This window comes from Thamnophis sirtalis, unplaced genomic scaffold (genome assembly GCF_051295495.1).
Source record: "Thamnophis sirtalis isolate CommonGarterSnake01/CBP01778 unplaced genomic scaffold, rThaSir2_p1.2 scaffold_11, whole genome shotgun sequence".
Lineage (NCBI taxonomy): Eukaryota > Metazoa > Chordata > Lepidosauria > Squamata > Natricidae > Thamnophis > Thamnophis sirtalis.
Genome location: NW_028261391.1, coordinates 66,023,345 through 66,049,968, shown reverse-complemented (window position 1 = coordinate 66,049,968; position 26,624 = coordinate 66,023,345). Strand labels below are relative to the sequence as shown.

The 26,624-nt window shown below is 42.2% G+C and overlaps 1 protein-coding gene across 3 annotated transcripts in view; it reads right to left on the bottom strand.

The window, feature by feature from the left end:
* DOCK1 (dedicator of cytokinesis 1) overlaps positions 1-26,126 on the bottom strand; it is a 457,702-nt gene extending 431,576 nt beyond the window's left edge. For all 3 annotated transcript variants that reach the window (XM_087725976.1, XM_087725977.1, XM_087725978.1), the window contains exon 1: positions 25,975-26,126. In XM_087725976.1, the coding sequence (XP_087582102.1) occupies positions 25,975-26,020 (46 nt within the window). In that variant the 5' untranslated portion in view covers positions 26,021-26,126. The remainder of the gene's footprint in view (positions 1-25,974) is intronic.
* Positions 26,127-26,624: the final 498 nt, after the last annotated feature.

The following is a 26,624-nucleotide window of genomic DNA, read 5'->3' as shown; positions in this document are numbered from 1 at the left end:
CCCCCTTGAGGAATTGTCTGACCACAGGAAGGTGAGTCAAGCTCTGGTTCCTGCCACGCAGGACAACTGGCGAGAAGTCTGGGACCTGTCTCCTAATTGTGTTAGAAGCTAACCCTCTGTCCCGGCCTGCCTGGAAGAGGTCCAGAATCTGAGGCACTGAGGCCTGGCTAGTATTGTGCCCCAGGGAATTACACCATGAGGCAGAGGCCTGCCACATGGAGCCATATCTACGCTCTGTGGAAGGTGTGCGGGCAGTCTGGATAGTCTGCATCACCCTGGGGGGGGGGGAGGGTCTTTCCCCAGGATGCTCCGTTCCAAGAGCTAAGCGGTCAGCTGGAGCCATTGACGGTCTGGGTGCTCCAGCGACCCCTGGTTAAGGGATATTCCCTCCTGGGGGATTCTCCATGGCCTCTCCGTTGAAGGCGACTGGAGCTCTGCAACCACAGTCTCCGGGGCCAGAGAGGCGCCAAGAGAACCCCTTCTGCCCCCTCCCGAAGGGTTTCCCATATGACCCTGGGGATCAGGGGTAAGGGCGGAAGGCATACCGACAACCCCTGGTCCAGGGGCTTCGCAGATCGTCCGCCCCTTCTGCCCCCCCCCCATGTCTGGTACCTGGAGATGACCCTCAGAAGCTGAGCGTTGAGGGCGTGGCGGATAAGTCGATCTCCGGGTGTCCGAAGCACTCTGCCATTTCCTTGAAGATTGCTGGCTGCAGCTTCCGCTCCAAACTGTCCCCTTGGTCCGGCTGAGCCAGTCGGCTCTGATGTATCCCACCCCTGCTATATGTTCTGCCCTCAGCGAAAGTTGTCTAAATTCATAGGCTATCTGAGGTGCTTCTGCGATCTCTCATAGTCGGGCATCCCATTCTGAGTTTGTGGTGGGTTCTGGCATGGGGACCAGCCTATCTGACCCTTTTTTCCCCCCGGCCATAAGGGTGCTATGATTCTATGGCTAGGATTAGCGCAGAGATATTCTGAATGTAAACACCGATGGAGTTTAATGGGCGGCCACTAGAGTGTGTGTAACGATGAAGTGAGGGAAGCTAAGGCTCACAATAAAGGCCTGCCACAACGGTAAATTAATAATAATAACAAGAATCCCAACAACAATAATAATAATAAAATAAAATACAAAAAGGGGGGCAACTTCCCGCCTGATAAAACCAAGAAAGATTAAGGAAACAATTGGTCCCTTGCTGGGAGAAAGTGGCCCGAAGGTGACAGGCAGCAGGGGTAGAGCCGAACTATTTAACTCGTGCTTGGCATCTGTCTTTACCAGCAGGGATAAACTATCCAACCTATCAAAAACAGCACCCCAAATTCAGATTAGGAACCCAAGATGAGATAGGGAAGAAATGGTAGCCTGTCTATCTTAGGCAAGGTCCAATTCCCAGGACCGGGTTACACCCCAGGGATCTGAAGGAGCTGGCGGATGAGATCTCCAAACAACTGAAACTATATCTATCAGAGCTCCTGGAGTACCGGAGAACCACTATAGAATTGCTGATGTGATTCCCCCCCTTCAGAAAGTGAGAAAACCGGCTCGAGAGCCCAAAGCCAACATGGGTTTGTCAAAAACAGATCATACTAGACTAGCCATAATGAATGTTGTGTTTTATAGTTAATTTTTTATTCACGTTTCTTTTATGTCTTGTTTTGCACTCCCTTCCCCCATTGTTGTAAGCCGCCCTGAGTCCCCTCAGGGAAAAGGGCGGCCTATAAATGTTCAATAAATCTAAATCTACAAATCTTCTTAGATTACGGTGACAACCCTAGTGGACCATAGGAATGCCATTGATATAGTTAACTTGGACTTCAGCAAGTCCTGATAAGGTAGACCATAACCTACTACTAGATAAAGTAGAAGACTGAGGATTAGACCTAGTCACACCAGGTGCCTTGGTAACTGGTGCACACACCTGTACTCCTCAATGGGACTGCCTCTTCATGGAGGGAAGAGTGCAGTGAGTCCCCCAAGGCTCAGTGTTGAGCCCAGTACTCTTCAACATCTTCATCAGTGATTTGAATGAGGGTGTTAGGTGTGTAAGCTAACATTTGGGATAGCAAAATAAATGCCATGATAGTAGTACTGTTTCTTTAAGAACTGCTGTTATCTCAAGCGGTCATGAGAAGGAGCCAGAATGACTGTTAGCTCTCTGTTTGTTAAATGCTGATGGGGGGGGGGGGGTCATCAGGTTAGCAGGTGACCCCAAGCTGGCAGGAATAGCCAGCACTTCAGAATACAGGCTAAAGATACAGAAGGATCTTGGTACCCTTGAACATTGGGCACTACCTAGGGAAATGGGATTCAAAGAGGTAAGGTTCTACCTTTAGGCAACGAAGGTGAAGTGCACAGGTACAGAATACCTTGCTCCATAGTAGTAACTGTGAAGGGGATCTTGGAGTCCTGGTGGACCACCCTTTAATATGAGCCAGCGGTGTGCAATAGCTGCCAGAAAACCTAACACAGTTTTTGGCTGCATAAACAGAGGAATAGAATCAAGCTCCCGTGAAGTGTTCATCCCCCTTATAAGGCCTTGGAAAGGCCAGATTGGAATTCTGCATTCAATTTGGTCACCATGATGTAGAAAGGATGTGGGGGTTCTAGGGAGAGTGCAGAGAAGAGCAACAGAGGGATCAGGCTGGAAGCTAAAGCCTATGAAGAACGGTTGCAGGAATTGGGCAGGTCTAGTTTACTGAAAGGAAAGACTAGTGGAGACGTGATAGCAGTGTTCCAATGTCTCAGGGGTTGCCACAGGGAAGAGGCAACCTGATTATCCTCCAAGGCATCTGAGTGCAGAATTAGAAGTAATGGGTGGAATCTAATAAGGAGAGAAGCAACTTAGAACTGGGGAGAAATTTCCTGACAGTTAGACAATTAATCAGTGGAACAACCTGCCTCCGGGCGTTGTGAATGCCCCAACAGTGGAAGATTTTTAAGCAGCTGTTGGATGGTAATAGCAATAGCAGTTAGAATTATATACTGCTTCATAGGGCTTTCAGCCCTCTCTAAGTGGTTTACAGAGTCAGCTGTTAACCATTGAGCTACAGGGCTGACTAGTAATGATAGCCATTTGTCTGAAATGGTGTAGGAATTTCTGCTTAGGCAAGGGGTTGGGCTAGAAGACCTACAAGGTTCCTGCCCCCTCTGCTATTGTATTGCATAGTATTGTATTGTATAGCATTTGCTCTTTGCCTATTCACCCCCACCCTTGGAAAGCCTTGGGGGAGGGGGGTAATCTCTAACCTGATTGGAGGTTCTTCTGTCTCTCCCTGGGGGCTGAATACTCTTCCTTGGCTTGGCCACGTGGGCCCCCTCCCCCCTTCTTTCCAAATGGTTTTGCAAGGCAATTGCCATCGCCCCGCCCTCAGAACTTAGCCACAAAAAACAGCTTTTGTTTTGCCTCCTACTCAGGGACTTCCCGCCCCTCCCCCCTCCTTCTCCTACTCAAGGAGAATTTTCTTAAGGGTGAAGGAGACTTAGCCCCCCCCAAAAAACACAGCTCTTGCTGGAAGCCTTTTTCTGATGGCATTCTCGCCAAGTCTCTTTCTCCTCCTTAAAGGAGAGTGTCCTTAAAGGGGGGGGGGGCTTTTCCTGTTACTATGCAGTTAGAAAGGGAGAGAACGGGCTTTTAGGCAGGATTTCTGAAGCACCAAGCCGAAGGGAATCCTCCTCTGGGAGGTGAGGAGTTCTCAGGTTGGGGGGGGGGGGTTCGTGCAGTCTTGATTCATCTAGGAAGTAGGGGGGGGAGATCCACCGCCTGCCTCTAACTCCCTTAACAAGCCTCCTGTTGGCCCTTTGCTGCATCCCCCGCCCTTGGCTAATGCCTCTGCGATGGTTTCTCACCTTTCAAGGGCTCCACAAGCCTCCGGTTGTGGCTGGAGGGCTGAGAGTTGAGGCTCTGCCTGCCTCCTGAGCTGCTGGGGGCAGCCATCTTGGACCATGTGGTTTCAAGATGGCCCCGGCTCCAAATTCAAACGGCTCCTCCTTGCTGGAGCACATGGAAATGGCTTTTGCCTTTGCAGGCTTGCCATGGCTGCAGCTCTCTCCCCTGTCTTCCGCAGCTCTATCTAAGCCTTTCCGGCTCTCACCTTGTCGGCTGCCAGCACAGGTGTTCCAGGGTATTTTAGCCAGCTTCGTGGCTCAACCCGAGGGGAGCAGAGGAGCGCTTCTGCTCCTGATTAGCCTCTGCATCAAGGGCTGCTTCTAGGAAGCATATTGCCCTCTCCTCCTGCCTGCCCGGCAATTGTCCTCCCTGAGTGACTCCGTCTCACTCAGTGGCCAGGGCAGCGTGCCGCCCCAGGGGGCTTGTGGCAGTCCAGTCCTTGCAGGAGGAGGCTGTGTGCGATGAAGGGAGGCAGGATTCGCCGGATCCAAGTTTATTTTCCTTACTCCTTTGTAAATTACTGGAGTTACTGAGTAGTGCAACTTTTCCTTGAGGAGATGAGTCAGAAGAATGGGTAGTCCTGCTGGCCAGGGGGCGTTACCCAAAGAGCTTATCTGACTCATCCAATCATGAGAGGACAAAGTCAACACCCATTCTGGATACTCCTCCCCCCTCACTATGGAGAATGGCAAAGGTCATCCTTGGATGAAAGAGCGGCCAGCTCAGAAATACGCCGGGCCAAGGTAATCGCCACCAGAAAGACTACCTTAAGGGACAAGACTCTCAGATGAACAGACCGGAGAGGCTCGAACGGAGGCCCAACCAAGGCCCTCAGAACTAGGGGCAGATCCTATGTGGGGAACCTGTGTATAGGAGGGGCCCCCGAGCTCTCCAGAAACACAAACAGGTTGGAGTAGTGGCCCTGACTGCGTTCCAAATGAGGAAACGCCTCCACCGCCTGAATGTCGAGAAGGTGTCTTATAGCCTGATCCATCAGACAGCGGCGCTCCAGGCTCCAAGATGGAAGGAACGACCTGAAGAGATTCGGAGGGATGGAAAGGAATTCTAACCTGAATCCTTGACGAACCGTGGACCTGACCCAAGCGTCCAACGTGATCTTGTCCCACTGATCCACATATAGGGACAGGCGGCCCCTATGGACGACTCGGGTTCAAGTCACTTTCCTCTGCGGTAGGGGCGACCGCCGCCACCCCAAAAGGGCCACCGGGACTGATGCTAGAATTTGTTCCGGTCGTGGTAGGCTGGCCGGGAGACCTGCCTGTCTGACCTGAAGGAAGAGAAACACTGATGACGGTCAAAGTCGGGAGCTCTGTAAGACTGCCTGCGATAAGGGTGAGACCAAGACTCGTTCTTTTTGGTGTTGGACGGGAACACCTTTTTCTTGTCTTTGTTCTCGACCAGAATGGGGTCGAGAGCCTCCCCCAAAAAGTTGGGACACTTAAATGGGGCAGCTGCCAGATTCCACTTGGCCTTGTTATCCATATGCCAGTTACGAAGCCACAGAAGGCTGCTGGATGCGAATTTAGCAGTGTGCAGGGTAGCATCAGCAGAGAACTGCGAGGCAGCTATGATCTTAGTAAGGTCTTGTTGGAGGCGCTCATCCTGGATCGGGATTCGATCCTGGAGCTGCCTGAGCCACATGACCATAGTACGATTAAAGTACGAGGCTGCCGCCGCAGATTTAATGGTCCAGGCAGTGCCATTAAAATTCTTCCTTAAGGTAAGCTCAGTATGCTTATCCTCAGGTTTCAATTTATCTGCTGCATCCCTGGACACCACCGGGGACGAGGAGACCAGGGTGGCAACCAGGGTGTCAATGGTAGGCAATTGAAAGGCCTAAGCAAAGACCTGTTCCACGTTGTAGAAGCAGCGGTCATTACTCCCCGGGTTGGAAAAGTTGGAAGGCCGGGCCCACTGGTTAGTCAGAACCTCCATAAACAAAGGGGGAGCCGAGATCTCGTTAGTGGCCATATTAGAAAACATGGCCATATCCAGGTCTCTGGGTGGGGGCATTGTGGGATCCCCAGTCCATATCTTGGTGGTTTTCCTCGCCTTGGTCAGCAAGGTCTTGAACATGGTGGGAGAAAACAGGCACGAAGAGGATGGAGGATCGGGAGGAGCTGCATCCTCGTCCTCTGAAAACCCCATGTCCTGGAGATTCTCTTCACCCAAGACGGAGCCCTCGCTAACTATGGATGGAGAAGATGCCCTATACTGCTGGTGGCCATGGCCGCCCTGGGATCTAGAGGATTGGGAGCTTCTGTCCCGCTGGGCAATGCCCCTAGAAATGGCTGCAGAAATAAGCCTCTTAATTCCCTCAGGGAGATGATCCAAGTCCTCGAAGTCCTGATAAGCCAGACTTGGACCCTGAGGGGCCAATCTACATGAAGAGTGCATTGACCTAGAAGTCCTTTCCGAGGGGTCTGCCGGAGCATCCCTAACCAACCCTGAAGAGACCGAAGGGGAAGGAGAACCCCTGCACCTGGAGTAACCTCGAGATCTGGCCGGGGAGGCCGAGGGAGAAGACAGGATGAACTCCCTAGGGGAGATAGAATGAGCCAAAGAAGGCCTGATAGGGGATTGGGACCTGCTGGCCGAGCTAGGCCCAACTGGCCTGGCCTGCTTTTCGGCCCTGGCAAATGTCTTTTCTAAGGCCTTGTGCCTCCTGCTCTCCTCCCTCTCGGTGGCCCTAGAGGGACGTTGCGCTGCCACCAGCTTGGTTGAGGGACCCCTGGATCCGGACCCCAGACCCAGTTCTTCCCTCACCATCAAAGGGCTTTCCCTGGGGCTGCAGCAATAAATTTTAAAGGAATGAATTTAGAATCGCCAATTAGCCAAAATATCAGCAGTAACAAATGAAGGAACATTTGTTCCTACCTAAACCAACTCAAACCAGTGCTTGGACCAACAGACTGAGAGGAAACTGGGCAAGAATGGAAGGAAGGAGTATTTAAGAAGATTGGTCTTTGGACCAATCAGGCTTTGAGAATACCCACACGTGACCCCTCCCTCTCTTCCACTGGAAAAAAGACTGATGCTCAATAAAAAAGATCAAGATCAATTCTTCTTCCCACTCAAGTGCTGTGACTAACAAAAGTTGTTTCAAATACAGCTCCCAAGAAATATCTGCTCTTCTCCCTGCTACAAAATTGCCACAGCAGAGTGATTTATAAAAATGTTTCTGTAACAGGGAATTAGGACCTTTGCTCCTGTGAGTAGACTTCCAATGCTTTACTCCTTCTATATTTTTTGGCAAACACTTCAAGAAATCTAATTTAATCATTGCTCTCCCCTTACAGAAAAACCTATTAAGATTATAAACAGGCTAGCCATGAACCTCTCTGTAGCAGCGAAGCAAGACATTTATAGCTAAACCATGGAAACCACACAGTATTAACATGCTCAATATAGATTGAGGGAGGCGAAAACCTAAGCAAGACCGATTCTTGGGGAACAAATGTCGTTGAAAAAGCCTTCCATAATATTGTGATTTTAGGAGACTTTTTCCAGGAGCGGGAGTGGCTTGTGACTAACAAAAGTCTCCATGGGTGAATAGGCAGAAATATAAATTTAATAACGTAAGTAAATAAATAAATAAAACAGACCCATTAAATAATCAAGTTAAACTGAAGGCATTCAAGTTAATGTTTAACAATAGTGAACTGTTCTGACCCCCACCCCACCCCACCTTGTCGGTTTAAAAACGAAAGCCAAACAGAACTTCAAAGGAATATTTTTATCAGTCCCGGCTCTTGCTGGTTGCAAGCCCAAAATAAACACAGATACATGCTCTGGCAACAAATGCAAAAACGAACTCTCACAGCAAACCACTTCTCCAAGTTGGTTTCTCTGAATCATGAACACAAATGGGGAACGTTGACTAGAACACAAACGGAACGGAATGGAACATTGACTTCTGCAACTAGGGCGTGGCACCATCCGTCTTTTATCCGCAGGAGGAGATCCTAACAAGCCACAGCTGCTCATTATCCTTTCCTGTGAGTCGGTCAGCCCTTCTCCTGCATGCATCCCGAAACAACTCACAGGAGGTTTCTGCCGAGTCACAACAGTGAACTATATGTACGGTAAATACAGGATATATAACCTCGTGACCCGTCAAAAGCGTGAACGTCATAAGCGCGCCGACAACACCGCGGCGCTAAAAGCGCGATTTCAAAAGCGCGCCGACAACAGCGCACTGACAGAAGCGCGATTTCATTTAAGGTAAGATTTACAGATAGGTTGAGGGTTAGGTTGAGGGTTAGGTTGAGGGTTAGGTTGAGGGTTACGTTACAGCGCGCTTCTGTCGGCGCGCTTTTGTCGGCGTGCTTTAGGGCTAATTAGTCGCTAATTCATCGCACGGTTTTGTCACCACGCTTTAGACACCGCAGTTTAGTCAGGCACACTTTTGTTGTGCACGCATTTGTGGTGGAACCATATAACCTATATTAGAGCTTAAGAATCTCAACAACTACCGGTATATGTAAGCTAAAAGAACACAATTAACATGATCATGGATGTTGGGTCCCTTGGCTAGGAAATACAGTTCAACGCCATGCCTACACAATCCCTAGAGTTTGACACAACTGGACAGGGGAAACCTTTATTTCTTTTTTTAAAAAATATTTAATTTATGAAAGAATTCCTTGATTTTACCACAGGCAAATCCTTTTTTTTTACTTCTAATCAACAGATAATATAAATTGATTCTTTCTAACTATTCTCCCCCCCCCCCATTTATTATGAAATGCTTTAAGATGGACTATGGTATAATGGAGTCAATAATTTACTGAAGAGATCCTGTCACATTATAACCCATATATTCCCCAGAATTTAGCATTTTGCCTCGAAGCAGCTGTCTATTATCTGAATACCAGCTGCTGTTAAATTAAATTTGTACATGATTTAAAAAGACATAGGTGCACATATGCATATAAAAGAATAATTCAATTGTTAAGAAACCATTATTGTGGAGAGTAAGATAAATGGACAGAGATTTAAAAATGTGCTTTTAATCCATTTTAAACCAGTCAATTTAATCCTTTCTAAGAGTTCTGGATAATGCTGAGAAACATGAGGAATTTGTGACCTGAATGAAAAGATGAATAATAATAATTAACAGCTTGTGCGGAGATCAGTCATAGGCTATCATCTTGAAGGTTTATGAAAAACCTATTTCTGTATCATTCCCATCACAATGCAATGAACTACATAATTTAAGAATCCACCAATCCTTCACTTAAATTATTCCTTTCTCTTTTTAACTGAAGCAAGATTGTCAAATACTTCAATTACTATAAGCGGAAGTTATATGTACATAATAAACTGGCTATTTATTAATTTGAAACATACAGGTAATTCAAGCAAATCAATGGAACCGAAAAGGCCAGAAATGAAATCCTTTATGTAATTACCAAAGAAATATCATAAGAAAAGCACTAAAAGCGCTATTATTCAACAGATAGTTTTGGCTCTGACCGTAGCTAACTGATGTGATGTCCTTGTCTTCTGAACCAAATTGGGATTGGACTTTTAGTTGATAAGCAATGCAGTCATTAAGCGAAGCACCATCTGGATTCAGATTTATGACCATTTGTACCACAGTCATTAAGGAAATCATGTGGTTGTTAAGTGGATCATGCAGTTGTTAAAGAAAATCCAGCTTGTTTGGTTGACTTTGCTGGTCAGAAACCGGCTGGCAACTTTCCAAATTGACGCTGCAACCATTTTAAATGTGAACTTGTTTACCAAGTGACCAAATTGCGATCACAAGGTGAAGCTGGGTCAACTTTTCCCAAAGCTTCGTAAGTTTGAACCATTGTTAAATGAACATCATGTCAAAGATTACATGCACACCTAAAAAAAAAAATGAGTATCCCAGAGCAGCTTCTGCTACTAAATTGAGAATTGAATCTGGATCTCACTTTTTCAACTCTTCCTAATTGTTGCACCAGGCTATTTTTCAATTTTTTTCAATGTTCAGGAAATGCATGTTCTCCATCTTTAAAATTTCATCAGTTATTGCAACTGTAGAATAGACAATATAAAAATATAAATATAACCTATGCAATACATACTCATCTTAGAATGTCAAATTTGTGAAGGAAAAGTTCCCAATTTCTTTTTATGTTTTCCCATTTTCCTGTCTTTCTTCAAAAATCTTTCTCGAGATTAGAAAAAAATACTTATATAGGTTATAAATATAAATCTTTCAAGTCCATGCTTCACTTACACAGATACTTGTTTCTTTTAAATAATCATGTACTATAATCCTTAGATTTATATAAAATATGAGACATCCAAAATGCCATCCCAAGAGCTAGTCATACAGCATCCTGAGGTGTTGCCAAGGCTATAGTATTCTAGAAAAGAATTCTCCATAGTGAGGGAGGAGGAGTATCCAGATTGGCTTGACCTTGTCCTCTCACTGATTGGATTGAGTCAGATAAGCTCTTTGGGCTCCGCCCCTTGGCCACCAGGAAGACCCCAGTTATTGACTCAATCCACTCACTGGAAGGTGCACCATTCTGGATCTCCAGTAATTTACAAAGGATTAAGGAAAATAAGCTTGGACCCTCTTGCCTCCCTGCATCGCGCAGTCTCCTCCTGCAAGGACTGGACTGCCACAAACCCCCTGGGCGGCACACTGCCCTGGCCACTCAGTGAGGACCTATGCTGGGCAAGCAGGAGGAGAGGGCACAAGCCTCCTGGAGGCAAGCCCTGCCGCAAAGGCTCTACAGGCGCAGGAGCGCTCCCCCGCTCCCCTCAGGGGTTGAGCCACGAACCGCGGCTTGTTAAAATGCCCCGGAGGGCCTGCGCTGGCAGCCATCCTCTGGAAGTAAGGAGGGCTTTGAGAATCTACCTCAGGAGAACCAGGCCAAGCAGGAAACCCGAAGCCCTGTTTGTCTCCTTCCAACCAGAGTCCCTGGGTAACAAGGTAACTGCCACTACAATAGGCAAGTGGCTGCGAACCTGCATTGCTTACCAATCACAGGGCCTACAGACACCAAATCATATCACAGCTCACTCCACACAGAGCGCAGCCACCTCCACGGCCTGGGCCACGAAGGCATCCTTGGCCAAAATCTGCAGGGCAGCCACGTGGGCTTCCCCCTCTCCCTTTGTTAGGAACTATAAACTGGACTCTTTTGCCTCGGCAGAAGCCTCGTTTGGCCGCAGGGTATTGCAGGCGGTCAACAGGGTGGGGGCCACGCCTCAACAGGCATGAGTTGGGGGGCATGTGGCCTCAGGGGTCTCCCTCCCTAGGGACTTGTAGGCTTTGGTACGTCCCAATCTGGATACTCCTCCTCCCTCACTATGGAGAAAGGGCATTGGTACTTACCTGATATGCCTCTTCTCATAGTGAGGGGAGGAGTATCCAGACCCTCCCTGACTATGTTTGTATGACTAAGAGTTACGTTCATGGTTTATGAAGTTATATAAATATTGATGTGGAAAACAATAAAAGCTAAGAACTGAATTAAGAGTCTGGAGTGAATGGTGCAACGAGTTGAATAGAGTTCTTCGCCAATAACTGGGGTCTTCCTGGTGGCCAAGGGGCGGAGCCCAAAGAGCTTATCAATGAGAGGACAAGGTCAACCCAATCTGGATACTCCTCCCCCCGCTATGAGAAGAGGCGTATCAGGTAAGTACCAACGCCCTCTTTTAAATCCAAGTGTCAACGAAACAATTGTCATATATACAGGTAAGTCAAATTATGTTTTAGAAAGAGACAAAAATGTCTCACAAAACAGAACATTGGAGCATATTGGCTGGGCAAGCTTTAATAAGGATTTTATCACATTGTATGGTTATATTGTTTTTGGAGTCTTTGATGGCACTCATCCTGTTAAGAAACAATGCATTTCCCCCATTAAAACAATTTTTGGCTCATCTATATTCCTGCATGAAATACTTCAGGATATGAAGCTGAGTCACCCTTACAACTGCATTTTGCGATAATATTTATAAAATGAATTACAATGCCTTTTGTTCCAAGGCAGTAATTTTCCTTTACATTTGCAATGAATATTCGGGATGATTTATAAATCTAACCCTAAAGATTAGTTTCACAGAAGGAAAACAGCTTTTCAGGAACATTTATACACCGTACAGTGTCACACTGACAACAAAGCATTAGAGATATGGAAAATAAGTTATTGAGATCCATATCACAAGCAGTAACTCTTTTGAACTAGAGAGATTAGGAAAATAACAGTCTTGCATAGGAATGTACAGCTCAAAAGAAAAGACTCAACTCTTTTCTTTTGCTCAACTCTTAAAACTGCTGTTTACATTTAAAAAAAACAATGAATATATTCAAAGATTTATGTGCAGAGGTTCTTCTACAAAATGATACTCCTACTTAACATTAGATATACATTTAAAAGATTAAGATTGCAAATGAATTGACTTTAAGTCATAGCTTTCCAGTGAATTAAAGTAAGTACAATCTATTATGTGGGGATATAAAATCACCACTTGACTAAATGACAAGCTCATCTATGATATCAGACTAGGGGAGAAGTATGGATTATTCTTACAGATAGCTAAGTAACATAAGAATATATAACATTTAGAAGTAGGCTTTTATCTACAAAACAAGATTATGGCTATGACTGTAGTAGTAATTCACAGTTAATTAATGATATATTATTTCACACTAATTTTTACAATGTAGTAACATGGATAAACTTTCACAGATTACTAGCAAGTAGAGAGTGAATGTCGCCCTAGTGTACATCACATAATCATCAAGAAAATATTGTATGTATGTATGTATGTATGTATGTATGTATGTATGTATGTATGTATGTATGTATAAAATCTCTCTGCAGCAGACATTAAGAACAAGGATCTCACTAACTTAAGTAGACTAAAGCTGAAATCGTACAACATTTTCCCAGGAGTAAGTCTCCAGAAGACTGCCTGGGGGTGCTGGCGAGTACAGGACAGCATTGGTGGCAGAATGCAAGGTGCCAAAATTGTAAAAATGGGGGAGAAGATAGGTGTATGGAGATAGGTGAAGTGCAGGGCAGAAGTGTGGTTTAATGACCCCAACCAGGGCTCCAGATTGCTGTCACTACGTAGTGTAGTTACCAGATGTTTCACCTAATCATCACTTTGCTTTCCAATGGTAATGTAGGTCCCAGTTGAAGTTGTTAAGTGAGGACTATCTATTTATATTTAATTTTGTATGTTCAACCCTCATAGCATTTGTTGTCTTTTAGTAACTGCTCCTGAGTACATGTGAATTTATGCTTCAGTAACTTCAATAACCTAGACATCTTGTCTTCTATTAAACAACATACTACTCATATAAAACATTAGACAATCAGTGACGGTTGAGTCACCATCTCAGAGGTATTTCCTTACCTAAACAGAGAAACAGAATGACCATGGCAGACAAAAAAGTATTGCAAGTAGGACTGACTTCTGATTTCCTGCCAGCTTCCCCACTGTTTCCTTGTAGAAAACTAACAAGGAACATCAGAAATCCTTCCTTCCCTTCCTTCCTCCTTCCTCTTTTTTTTCTTTTTTCTTCCTTTCTTCTTTCTTCCCTCCTTTTCTTTCCCTCCTCTTTTCCCTCCCTCCATCTCTTTTCCTTGCTTCCCTTCCTTCATCGCTTCTTCACTCCCTCCCTATTCCTTCCACCCTTTGATCCTTTTCCTTCCCCCTCCCTTCTTTCTTCTTCCTCCCTTCTTGTCTTTCCCTACTTCCTTTCTTCATTTTCTTCTTTCCCCTTCCTTCCTCACTCCTACATTCCTCTCATCCTTGCTTCCTAGAAGTCCTGCAGACTTCCCCACTTACTTTGTGGGAAACTTGCAGAAAGAAAGTCATTGGGGAAGCCAGCAGGAAATTGCAAGTCTAGGGCCAGAGGTAAAAGTGGCTGCTGCCAGGGAGGAGAATGAGGGGATGTACAAGAAGTGCTGCACAGATTAGGAAGGTGCAGGAGGATGTAATGTAAGCTTGGAAGGGTGTACAAAAGTTGCCACACAAATCAGGGAGGTGCAAGAGTTGCCACATAGGTCAAAAAGAAAGCATGGGATGCAGAAGAGATGTCACACAGGTTGGCATGGGAGTACAGTGGTACACAAATGGTTGGCCTCGCACGAGCACAGAGGGGCAGGAGAGGTTGTGAAAGAGGCTTACCTGATGAACTTTCTTATTGGTTTCCCATTCCCTACTGGCTTCCCTACTAACTTGTGGGAAACTGTCAGAGAAAACTGGAAATGCAAATCACATGACTTGAGTGGTATTGAAAGCAGTCATAATAAATTTCATTCCCTCGGAAATAAGGAATCCTGGCATTCTGCATGCTTGTCCATTTCAGGTACTTGGGTCAATAATTATTGCCCTATGATGCACCATTTCCTGGTAGATGCATTACCAGAACTACCCTATATAACTCCACACAGAAGTAAGTTTTCTGAGTCACTCTTTAAAAAAAAAAAAACACCAGTGAGGCAGAAAACAAAAAACCAGATTTCAAAACCATCAATTGCAGGAAAATGATAATGTCTATATTCACTTCACTCTTCTCCCTTCTGTTAGCAACAATATATTTATTTTCAACTCCCATGCCTTTAAATTCATTGGAGGCATGCCACATTGTTCGACATGATCATCATTCACAGCTATTGTTAAAAAAACACTATTATAATGAGTGCTACTTTTTTCAAGATCACTGGACAATAGACAACATTTCCATTACAATAAAAGAATAAACACTGAACTATTCTGCTGCAAGCTTAACATTGTTTTTAAGTGAAGCCACCCAACTGCACTTAGTTTTACTGATAAATTATTCAAATTTCATACAGCTAAATTTTCTTTCTTTTTTTAAAGCTTTGTACGTCTCAATTCATATTCAAAAAATGATCCTACTGAAACTCTATTATTTTAAAGCATAGTACAGGTGAAACTCGAAAACATTTGCACGATATTCTAATTTTTCAAGTTTCACCTGTATATATCACACAATCTACATCCAATAAAAATGATGCTAGTGAAATTCTGATTTTATTTTATGCCTGACTTTAATATTTCTGTCCTTCTGTCCCATGTCTATTCCCCACATACATTCAATTTAAAAAAAATCTACTTGGACCTGAAGTAAATTGACCTGATTGGATAAAACAATAAAATTGTCCAAATATTTTTATACAACATTATAGAATCATAAGATTAGAAAGAGATCTTGGAGGACTTTTGGTCCAATGCCCTAACCAGGGCTGGAATCCTCACACCATCCCAAATGACTCTCCAACAACTTTTCTTTGAACTCCTCCAGTTACAGAGCATCAACAATTCCAGGAGACAGTCTGTTCCACTGCTTAATAGTCCTTGCTGTCAGGAAATTATTCCTTATTTAGAGTTTGGAGCTCTTTCTGTAAAGCTGCTGCCCGCTGGTTCTACCCTGGAGCATTACAGAGAACAAATCTACATCCTCTTCTATGTCACAGTCATTCAAGTATGGAAGATCGCTATTAGCCTTTTCTTCTTTAGCTAAACATAACTAGTTTCTTTAACGATTCTTCACAGGTTTCAGCCTCCAAGCTTTTACAGAACCATAGAGATAACCTTGGAGAAACAAAGTAGTAGCAGTGGTTGGCAAAAAATGAATTAAGTAGATGAAAGAAATAAGACATTGGGGGGGAGGGGAACCAAAGTGAGCCCACTTAGACTTTCTTTCAAATAAGAGAGAAGGAAAGAGAAATGCTGTGAGATTTTTAAGATTCTGTCCAAAAACTATAACTTTTTGTACAGGTGGTCCTCGACTTACACCAGTTCATTTTAAAATGGATAAAAATTCCTCACCAGCTGTAAACACTTTCTCTTCAGTTTCCTTCCGTTTTGGAGCCGCCCCTACTTCGTCAGCCTGGCAGCTGAACTTTTAACGCCAGCTGAGACATCTTCTCCTGCATTAATCAGGGACTTTGAGATGTCCCTGTGATCAGCAGAACGTAGTCTTCCTGTTCACTGTCTCTATGGGACGGTTTAGGTCCGATTGGACCACCCAGCGATGAAAGTATTGGCGGAGATCTCGGAGCGTCGAGATCGGGCGACCATTTCGTAGCGACGTAGGCTCCTCCTTCCCCAGCATCGTTCTTGTACTGTATATAGTATCTGAATACAATATCATACCTGTATTGATGTATACAATATTGTACTGATTCTTTTGATTTCTTTAACACACTGTTGGCTCATGCTTAATCTGTTGTCTAACAAGACACCCAGATCCTTCACACTATTACTGCTAAAACAAGTACCACTTATATTGTAGATCTACATGATTCTTCTTGAGTGCAGTTTCTTACTACTAAACTGCATTTTGGTGGAAAAGCCCTATGTTCAAGTCTATTAAATTTATTTTGAACCTTGAGTCTCTCTTCTGAGATGTTATTAGTTCCCTTCAGCTGTGGTGTTTGTGAATGTGCTGTTTATCCCTTGTTGTTGCTAGTCGCAAAGTCATGTCCAACCCATCGCGACCCCATGGACAATGTTCCTCCAGGCCTTCCTGTCCTCTACTATCCCCCGGAGTCCATTCAAGCTCACAGACTGCTTCAGTGACTCCATCCAGCCATCTCACTGTTGTCCCCTTCTTCTTTTGCCCGCAATCATTCCCAGAATTAGGCTGTATCCATACTATCATCCAATCTAGATATATAGAAAACCGACAGCAGAAAAAGACCTAGTGATCCATTTAGTCTTTCCCTTAAAGATGTTTTTTCAATTTATTATTTTTAATTATTTTTAATTTTAATTTTTGTTGGATGACAGACATGTGTTTATCACAAGCGTATTTAAACTTAGTTACTGATGATCAATCTAATCATTCATAAAAACATTAAAGAACAATGAGCCCAGGATAAAACACTGAGATACCCACCTGCATACCTTCCCGTAGCCATAAATTCACTAAAGACCCTTGACTGGGTCAGTTATTCAACCTACTGAAATCAATCCGATAGTGAGTCCATCCAAAATTGCTCCATTGTTATCAAGGAATCAATTGAGGTCAGCTTCATCAAATGTTTTACTGAAGTCTAGATGTTCAACATCCACAGCAATCTCTGGTCTACTAGTGTATTCAATTTGTCTACTAATAAATTCACTTTGACAAAAAAAAAACATAACAAAAAAACAGTAAGATTAGTCTGGCACAACCTATTTTTAAGAAACTCATGCCAGCTTCTAGTTTGTTTGTCCCTTGTTTCTCTCTAAGAGCTTGCAAACCTACTGTTTAATTATTTTTTCTAGTATTTTTCCAGGTACCAACATCAAGCTGACTGATTTGCAATTACCTGATTTTTTTTCCCTTTTAAAAGACTGAAAGATAGCTTTTCTACCCCTTCTCCAGTACCCAAATATAGTTCTCAAAATATTATCCTTAATAATTCTGAGATCACATCCACTAGAATGTAATCTATTTGGCCCTGGCAACCTAAATTTATTCAAAGCATCTAGGGTTCCCGTCACCACTTCCCAGCCTATTTTCATCTGCATTTCTTTTCTGCCCATTATGACACTGTTTCTGACATAACGGACCACTTTTCCTTCAGTAAAAAGACTGATGCAAAATAGAAATTAAGCAATTCAGTCTTCTCCCTGTTGTTCACGATATTGCCATCTTCTCCATCCAGTATACCAAGATCTTCCAGTTGTTCCACACCTAAACAAATAAACTGTTCTGTTATTTTTGGCATTCACTGAAAGCTTCAGCTTATTCTGAGCCATAGTCTTCTAGATCTTATCCTTATAGATTAGGGCTACTTTTTAATTTTCTTTGGTTGTATGCTTTCCATTTGTTTTAAAATAGACCTTTTCATTCCTCAGTTTCTTAGAGCAGGGGTCAGCAACCCACGGCTCTGGAGTCGCATGTGGCTCTTTCATCCCTCTGCTGCAGCCAGTCAGCACCACAATTTTAAGAGGAGCTCCTGGTTGAGGGGGAGCAGGGCGCGACAAGAGGAGACACTATGGCAAGAGGCAGATTTTTCGGTCAGCTCCACAATTGATAGAGCTTTCGGTTAGGAAAGGTAGAGGAAAAAGGACAGCATGCTAGAAGGGGATACTACAGTGGGGGAACCGGACTTCTAGCTGGCTCCAGAATTGAATGGGGTGGTTCCGGTTAGGACATTTGTGGCTCTTTGAGTGTTTAAGGTTACCGACCCCCATCTTAGAGGGATCATTATGCAACCGTACTAGTCTCATTAAATACCTTTCTTCCCTTTTCTCTTTGGTATTTATGTTTGGAACTTAATTATCTCATTTTTCATGATCCCCACACACATAAACACATTATTTGTCCCTTCAGGATGTCAAGGTATTGAATCCTTCCTACTATCCAATTACGTTACTGAAGTCAGCTCTTTTGAAATGTAGAATACTTACAGATTACATTCAGTTCAGTTTCTTTAGGGGGAAAAAACCCTATATACTTCAGTACTATATTCCAATCATGAATTCCAGTTCACCTGATTTTAGCGGTATTTGAGTTGCCACCTTTTACCGCAACCTCTCGGGAATAGGGCGGCATACAAACCGAATCAATCAATCAATCAATCAATCAACCTGGAACTCTTTCTGCTGGTTCCCCCAACTCTGAGCAATAATGTAAAGAATCTGAGTTCTTTAGTGTCATCCTTCTTAGGCTTCCCTGTTGCATCTTCTGAGGAATTTGTGAGCATTCTTTCCTTCTTACTACTTCCTTCCTGCCTTTGGCCTAATGCTTTGAGTATAGTTCTGGATATTGGTCTCCCGCCTCCTCCTGATTTAAAGCCTGACTCTTTGTGAGATGCTGCCCACTCTGCATATAAAATAGTGGTTTACTATGGCATCCTTGTCTGCTCCTCTTTAATGCATTTCATTCAAATAAAGGCAAAAAAAAAGGATTCTTTTTTCATTCTTGCAGATGGTACAGTGACTTGTTTATTTGGATTGATTGAAATGATTTTACACTAATAATCTACCATTCCACATTAAACACCTAGCTAACTCATAAGATTTTACCATAAAAGACACTAATGATACAACAATTCTTCCATGTCAAAAAATCACGCCAAGTATAACAACAAAGTGTCATTTTAAATGAAGAATCTCTTTCTGGGATTTAAATGATTTATAGAACAGAAATTTGTATATACACACTATATATACATCAGGGCAAAATGCTCCATTTACAATTCTGAGATGCACAAATCATGCAAAATACCTCTTGTAAAATAGAACAGACACTGCTTGTAAATTATCTTGAATAAAAATTTGCTTGTTTCATATGAGACTGGCGTCTCACATGTTCAGGACTAGGGAGAATATCCCAACTGAAATTACAACGACTGCCATGAAAACAGCCATGGTAACATCTACAATAAGAAGCAGTTTAACAATAAACTTCCATGAATTCCATATTATAATTTCATATATATGAATTGTCCATCTGTCAAGATACATTGGTCTAATTCTTACTGTGCTAAGCCAGGAGTTCTTTAATCAAATAAATCACAATCATCTGCTTTTGCATAATATGCTAAATCAAAATCAAACAAACCACATTATAGCTTAAGTACAAAACACAGTCCTGCTTTCCAAAATTGTATACCTATGTAGTTTAGAAGTTGCAGAAGCTTCAGACATCACACTATTGTTTGTTTTGGATTTAACACAGTATTTTAACCCATCAAGTTGAGGTTTGTAAAGCACTAGACAACCCCTCCCTCTCTCTCACCCAATTCTCTTTCTGAATTTTCCTATCACAATCCTAAACAATATCACATTTTTTAAGAAAAAAAATCAACTGGTGGCATTCATACATGATGCTAAGCGATAACTCAGGCTTTCCAAATCACAATACCAAGCCTATGTATATATATGTGATAGAAAATTTCACCCAACTTTTTTCTCCACAACATAAATGATTTTATGTACCTCAGTCATATATCTCCTCAATCACCTATTTTTCCAAGCAAGAATCTCAAATGTCCTTTTCTTATGGAAGAAAAAAGGCTGAGCCCTCTGATTATTTTTACTGCCTTGTTCTTTGTTGTTTCTAAGTCTATTTATATTTTTCAAATGTAGGAACAAGAATTATTTTTATATTACAAACATTTTATATCAACCATTTTATATCAACCATTTTCCTAATAACCCCTAAAATTAAACTTGCCTTTTTCACAATTGTCACACACCCTAGTTTACATCTTCAGTATCCACTATTCCCCATGAACTTTTTACTGGTTTGTTAGACAGCGCAAGCCCCATCAGTGTTTGTATCGAATGACCCAATATGCATAATGTTGCATTTATTTAAATTGAATCATTTTTGTCTTTTGATCATTCTCCCAGCTTAAAAAGATCTTTCTACAACTCCTCATAACCATTTGATTCTTGCAATACAGAGTACTTTAGTATCATCCATAAAATCAATAAGGTGACAGCTTATGCGTAACTCAAAATATCAATCATAATGCAATTTTAATTGAATTTTTAAAAACTGAAAGATAGCTATAATCAAAATCTTGTTTGGAGGTATACTTATATTTCCAGGGAAAAATGAGAAAAGTAAACTGATAATTAACTACAGTTACCAGGGTAATCAATGTGTATGATTAGCCACAATGTGCTCTCTGATGGGTCTATTGGCTCACAATAATGTGGGACCCTTAATTTTGCCCATTAATTCTCAGATACTCTAAAGCTGGCAGAATACTTTCTAAAAATACTGCTTCAAAATGAATTCTGGGTAGATATGATACAAGCAATAAATACCACAAAAACTAAACCTGTTAGTATATGTACAAACATGTAAAATTTTATTTTTACTAATTCTTTATTTAATCAAGTGAAAGCAGTAACAGACATCTGACGTTCTGAAATACTGAATTTAAATTGGATAATCAAGGTTTAGATCTAGCAATTACTAGCAGTTAGGGCGTATGAAATTAAGCCTATGTTACTAGTATCCCTTAATCATTCACAACCAAGAAGATAATAGGGGGAATCTACTAAGATAAATCAGAAATAGGAATTCTTTAATGACATAGTTTAGAGAACCAGCCCCTATTCACAGACCATCAGGGTATCTTATTGCCTTATTGCCAGCAGTGTGAAATAGCAATAGCAGTTAGACTTATATACCGCTTCATAGGGCTTTCAGCCCTCTCTAAGCGGTTTACAGAGTCAGCATATCGCCCCCACAGTCTGGGTCCTCATTTTACCCACCTCGGAAGGATGGAAGGCTGAGTCAACCCTGAGCCGGTGAGATTTGAACAGCCGAACTGCAGCTAACAGTCAGCTGAAGTGGCTGCAGTACTGCACTCTAACCACTGCGCCACCTCGGGGATAAAGAGGATTCTTGGTACATCAGACCTCTGAGGTTGCAAGAAGCCCTTGAGCCACAACTTAGAATGAAGCCCTTTGCCGCATGAGATCCAGTTCAAAAAGTGCATCCAAAGCCACAGTCAGCCCAGCCCAGCCACTCTTTACACCCTGCGCTCCATCTAATATTCCCCATCTATAAAGAGCCAAAGTGGCGCAGTGGTTAAATGCAGCACTGCAGGCTACTTCAGCTGACTGCAGTTCAGCAGTTCGGCTGTTCAAATCCCACCAGGCTCAAGGTTGACTCAGCCTTCCATCCTTCTGAGGTGGGTAAAATGAGGACCCGGATTGTTGTTGGGGGCAATATGCTGACTCTGTAAACCGCTTAGAGAGGGCTGAAAGCCCTAGGAAGCGGTATATAAGTCTAACTATTGCTATCTTGCTGCTCTTGTTGTTGACTGAGGTGTGCCCAGCCTTTACAAGGCAGATTCTGGCCACATGAAGCTCAATTTCCTCATGAGGAAACCACATGCGTGACCTGGGGAAGAAAGAGTGTGGCCAACACCTGCATGGACAAGGGTTGGCATGTTTGGTCAGCAGCAGGAGCAATAAGATGGCAAAGCAAAGCTACGATGGCAGGGGACAAAAGGGCATAGTTGAGGGAGATAAGTGGGTAGTGAGGAGTTAAAACACCCGAGGTGAATTTTGATCACGATTGCTATGATGGCCATAACTCTGGGGAATGGACCCTTTGTTCAATGCTACCATACCTTCAAATGGTCATTGAATGAATAATCCTAAATCGAGGACTTCCTGTATTTGTGATTCATTACTTCTGAATCACAGAAGCAATGTAACCTCCACAGAAGACGTAACCTCCCCTGAAAAAGGGAAGGTAATTCATGGTCTACTTAATCAACTCAATATTTTTGGTTCACACAATAGAATGAACTATAGACTACTCACATGGACACATGGGTTCAAGGAAAACAGTAGATTAAAATATGGGTGATCAGCTATAAAAGTACTTAAGAGGCAGCACTTCCACCTTGCTACCAAGATGTATATATTCTTCACAGGCCCCTGCCCATGCAGTTGGACAATTAAAGTATGATTCCTGGTACATATGAGCCATTCAATGTAGTTTCATCTATCTTACAGTATGATAATGTAAACTAACAAGAAGACATTTTCCAAGGGTGGCTTATTCCATATAATGTGGGTTATCATCGCATGTGAACCCATTTGCGCTTTGGTTTGTCTTATGATAATGTATTAAATAGATGATTTACAAAACATGGGAATAAATAATACTTTAAATACAGCATGCTCAATATTTTAAGTCAATTACTACCATATAACCACAATTATCACTAGGGTTATCAGATTTGTGCTTAGAACCATTAGACAGAATTTTCAGAGGTCTTTTTGCTGTCTCTATTAGTTCTCTATTAGTTTGTGGTCCAGATCTCACATCACTAATAACAGCTTAACTTGGTGAACTGGGTTAGAGAAAAGCAACAAACAGATAAAATAGGTTTTTGTTCCTGCACAAGATAGGTATTACATGAAACAAAACCACAAGTGATGCACTATGAAAGTTTCTTTAGCATTATCTGCTATTTTTACTAATCTAAATACTGAATACTATTGCATAATTTCATGCTCATTATTTCAGTTCTTTTCAACAGTCCTAATATGACTGAAATTAGATACTATACCGATAATGCATAGTTAAAACAGGCACTAAACATCAGATTTTGAAGCTATTAATAGGATACAACAGCTATGTTTCTTTCCTACCATGAGTTCATTTAAAATCCATACAAATAAAGCAGACATATGGCGGGGGGGGGGGGTGAGCCTGAATAAGTACAAATGTTTCATGAGAGTAGAAGTATAAAGAATTTTGCACTCATCTTTCCTTATCCCCAACATCCTACTGCTGTTATTTTTCTACTTACTTTGGAAAAAGCATCAGAAACTAAGAATAGCTTCATTATTGGATAGTTGAATATATCACAGGGGTGGGCACAATGTGCATTTCTTCAAATGTTGGCAAGTAATTAATGGCAATAGTGAAAAATGCTAAAAACAATTATAGAAAACCACAAACTATGCTCTCAAGGTATATTTGTTCTTTCTGAACTTAACTGTGATTTAATAAATTATCCAACATTCTGGATGCAGCACACTTATTAACCGCACAAATTGAAAATACATGTCAACCTAATTATTGCTCACCAGTTTTTTATCCAGACTACAAACAACAGTATTTTGAAACCTGTAATAAATCAGGGTTCTAAACCTGGATTATTCAGGAAACTATGGCTTAGTGTGATCTATGCACACACCCATGGGAATAATAATGTACTCTTGCACGGCCAGATTTAAAGCTATGCATCTGGGAAATCCTTTCTTAGATGAAATATTCCTTTTTTCCCCCCACACATAGCTGAGAATGGTAATTTCTGATGTAACCATCATCTTAATAGAAGAAATCCACTTCATCCAGATTTATTATTTTATTTCCCCCATTACTTAAATCATGAAAATAAATCAACCAAGGTTTCACTAATCTAGTAAGACTCTCAGTACTAATGAATGCTTATTTCTGCATACCTATCCTCAAGACAATATAATTGCAGGCTCCTCATGACAACATTGAACACTAACAAGATAGGCTGAGTTCCTACGGTGCAAGATACTAAAGCGTGTCCTGTAATGGGACTCAATTATAATTCCCCTGTCAGGAAATTTGCAAAAGAAGAATATATATATATATTAAAAAAAAACAACTTCTGAGTCCACATTCATCTTATGGCACCAATCACTAGCCAGATTTCCAGAAAAGAAGCAATATCCATTAATTCCTACTTGTGTATTCTATATCAAAGGAAGTCCTGAGGAAGGAAGATTTAAAAGCAGTGGAAACAAAGTTTCCCTTTCCTTTCTTTTGAAAGGTGAATTCAGCAGGTGAATGAATGGGGGAAAGAGGGAGAAACTTGAGTCCTGTTCCTGCAGGTTAGAAAAGTGCAGTTCAGTTGGAACTAGTTTCCCTAACAAAGTCGTGGAAGACATGGGGGAGTGTAATTTTTTTAAAAAAATTGATAATTTTTTGGGGGAAAAAAACTTTTACAAATGTTTACCTCCCCCCCCCCACCCACCCCCCAACCTTCACTCCCCCCACACTTCCCAGAACCAATGCAGGTTATAAATCTTTAACAAAGATATTCTAAAATAAACTTTAAAAAAAAGTTAGCATCATCTTTCATTTGAGCTTTAACTCCTCTTTTGCTAGGCTAACTCTAAACAGATTATATCATTCCTTGCTTCTTCAATCATAAACTATCTGGAATTTCGTATTTATTTTGAGTATAGTCAATCCATCTTCTCCACCCCAGTTTATATCTCTCATTTGAGTGGTCCTTGAGATATGCTGATATATTTTTTTATTTATTTATTTACTTACTTACTTACTTATCTATTATCTACTTATTATTTATTTATTTGCTTACTTACTTATCTATTATCTATTTATTATTTATTTATTTAGTTATCTATTATCTATTTATTTATTTATTATTTATTATTATTTATTATTCATTTATCATCATTTATCATTATCATTTATCATCATCATGATCTATTATCTATTATCTTATCTATCATTTATCATCTATTATCATCTATTACCTATTACCTATTATCATCTATTATCTATTATTTATTTATTTATTTATTTACTTATCTATTATCTATTTATTATTTATTTATTTACTTGCTTACTTATCTATTATCTATTTATTATTTATTTATTATTTATTTATTATTTATTTATTATTTATTATTTATTATTCAGTTATCATCATTTATCATTATCATTTATCATCATTTATCATCATCATGATCTATTATCTATTATCTTATCTATCATCTATCATCTATTATCATCTATTATCTATTATCATCTACTATCTATTTATTATTTATTTACTTACTTACTTATCTATTATCTATTTATTATTTATTTATTTGCTTACTTACTTATCTATTATCTATTTATTATTTATTTACTTACTTACTTATCTATTATCTATTATTTATTTATTTATTTGCTTACTTACTTATCTATTATTTATTTATTTATTTATTTATTTATTTATTTAAATATATTTATATGCCGCCCCAATCCCGGAGGATATTTTAGCCATCTCTTGCTAGGTTTGTGACTTTTTTTAAGGTCCATTCTTGAATAAATAGGGCAGATCTTCCTTCCTTCCAGTATCGCTCCAAGAGGGGGTGGGGAGTGTAAATTAAAAAGCAACAAAAAATAATGAAGGTAATCAAAGAGAGGAGGGGATATAACTCCAAACGACGCTGGGGAAGACAGGAAGGTAGGCATAGAAGCCTCTCTCGGGCCGAGAAAACGTGAGGGATGAAGCGAAACAAGAGCCCCCCTCAACCCCTCATCAGCGCGGGCCCTTTTGGGAAGGGACGAAGCCGCTTCCTCCTCTCGACCCTTCCCAAAAAATTGCCCCCAGTGAGGCGCCGGGTAGGGCAGGGATAAAGGGCGAGCCGCTGGCTCGTCAGGGGCGGGGAAGGGTTTTGTTTTGGCGGCGAGACCCGCTTCCCTCAGCCCGCGCAACTTCTGAGGGGAAGTTCACCGGCGGCAGCAGCCGCGCCACGAGCGGCGGCGGGCGGGCGAGGGGAGACGACGGGGTGGGGAAAAAGGGGGGAAAACCGCTCACCCACGCCGTATTTCTCCTCACGCTTGGTGGGTATCCAACGCGTCATAGCTGAGGGGAAGCCCGAGCGGGCCAGGGCCGTCGAGGGAACTGAGGCGGCGGGTGCTTTAAGCCGCCATTTTCCAGCCTCGGCCGCCCCGGGACAAGGAGGAGGAGGAGAAGAAGGAGAAGAAGAAAAGTTTGCAGGCAACGGAGCGGTCATGTGGTGCAGGCGGAGCCAGGGATTGGGAGGCCCTGCCTGGATAGGGTCGCTGCGGACGGGAAGGAGGCTCCGTCAGCGCCGTTAAGCATCCTTCCTCGGGGGGCCGGCGGGGCCCCCGTTTCCTCCGCTTGAAAAAAGCCGCTTCCCTTCCTGAGAACGAGGAGCTTCCCTTCTTCTGAAAACCGCCCCGCCGTTGCTTCACCTCCCCGCGGCTGTTTAGCCACAAGTAGCCGCGCTGCCTGCCCTCTCCCGAGGGATCCCTCTAAGTAAGGGGGACAAGGGGTCCCGGGAACCGAGGAAAATACGAAATAAAACGGGCCCTGCAAGACAGGAATAAAGAGGGTCCCGTTGCTCCCTCAAAAACGCTGCATGGAGAGAGAGTTCATGTAGTGCCAGAGGCTGAAAAAAGAGTAGAAAAAAGGGAGTTCCTGGATTTGGTGTTAAAGTTTTT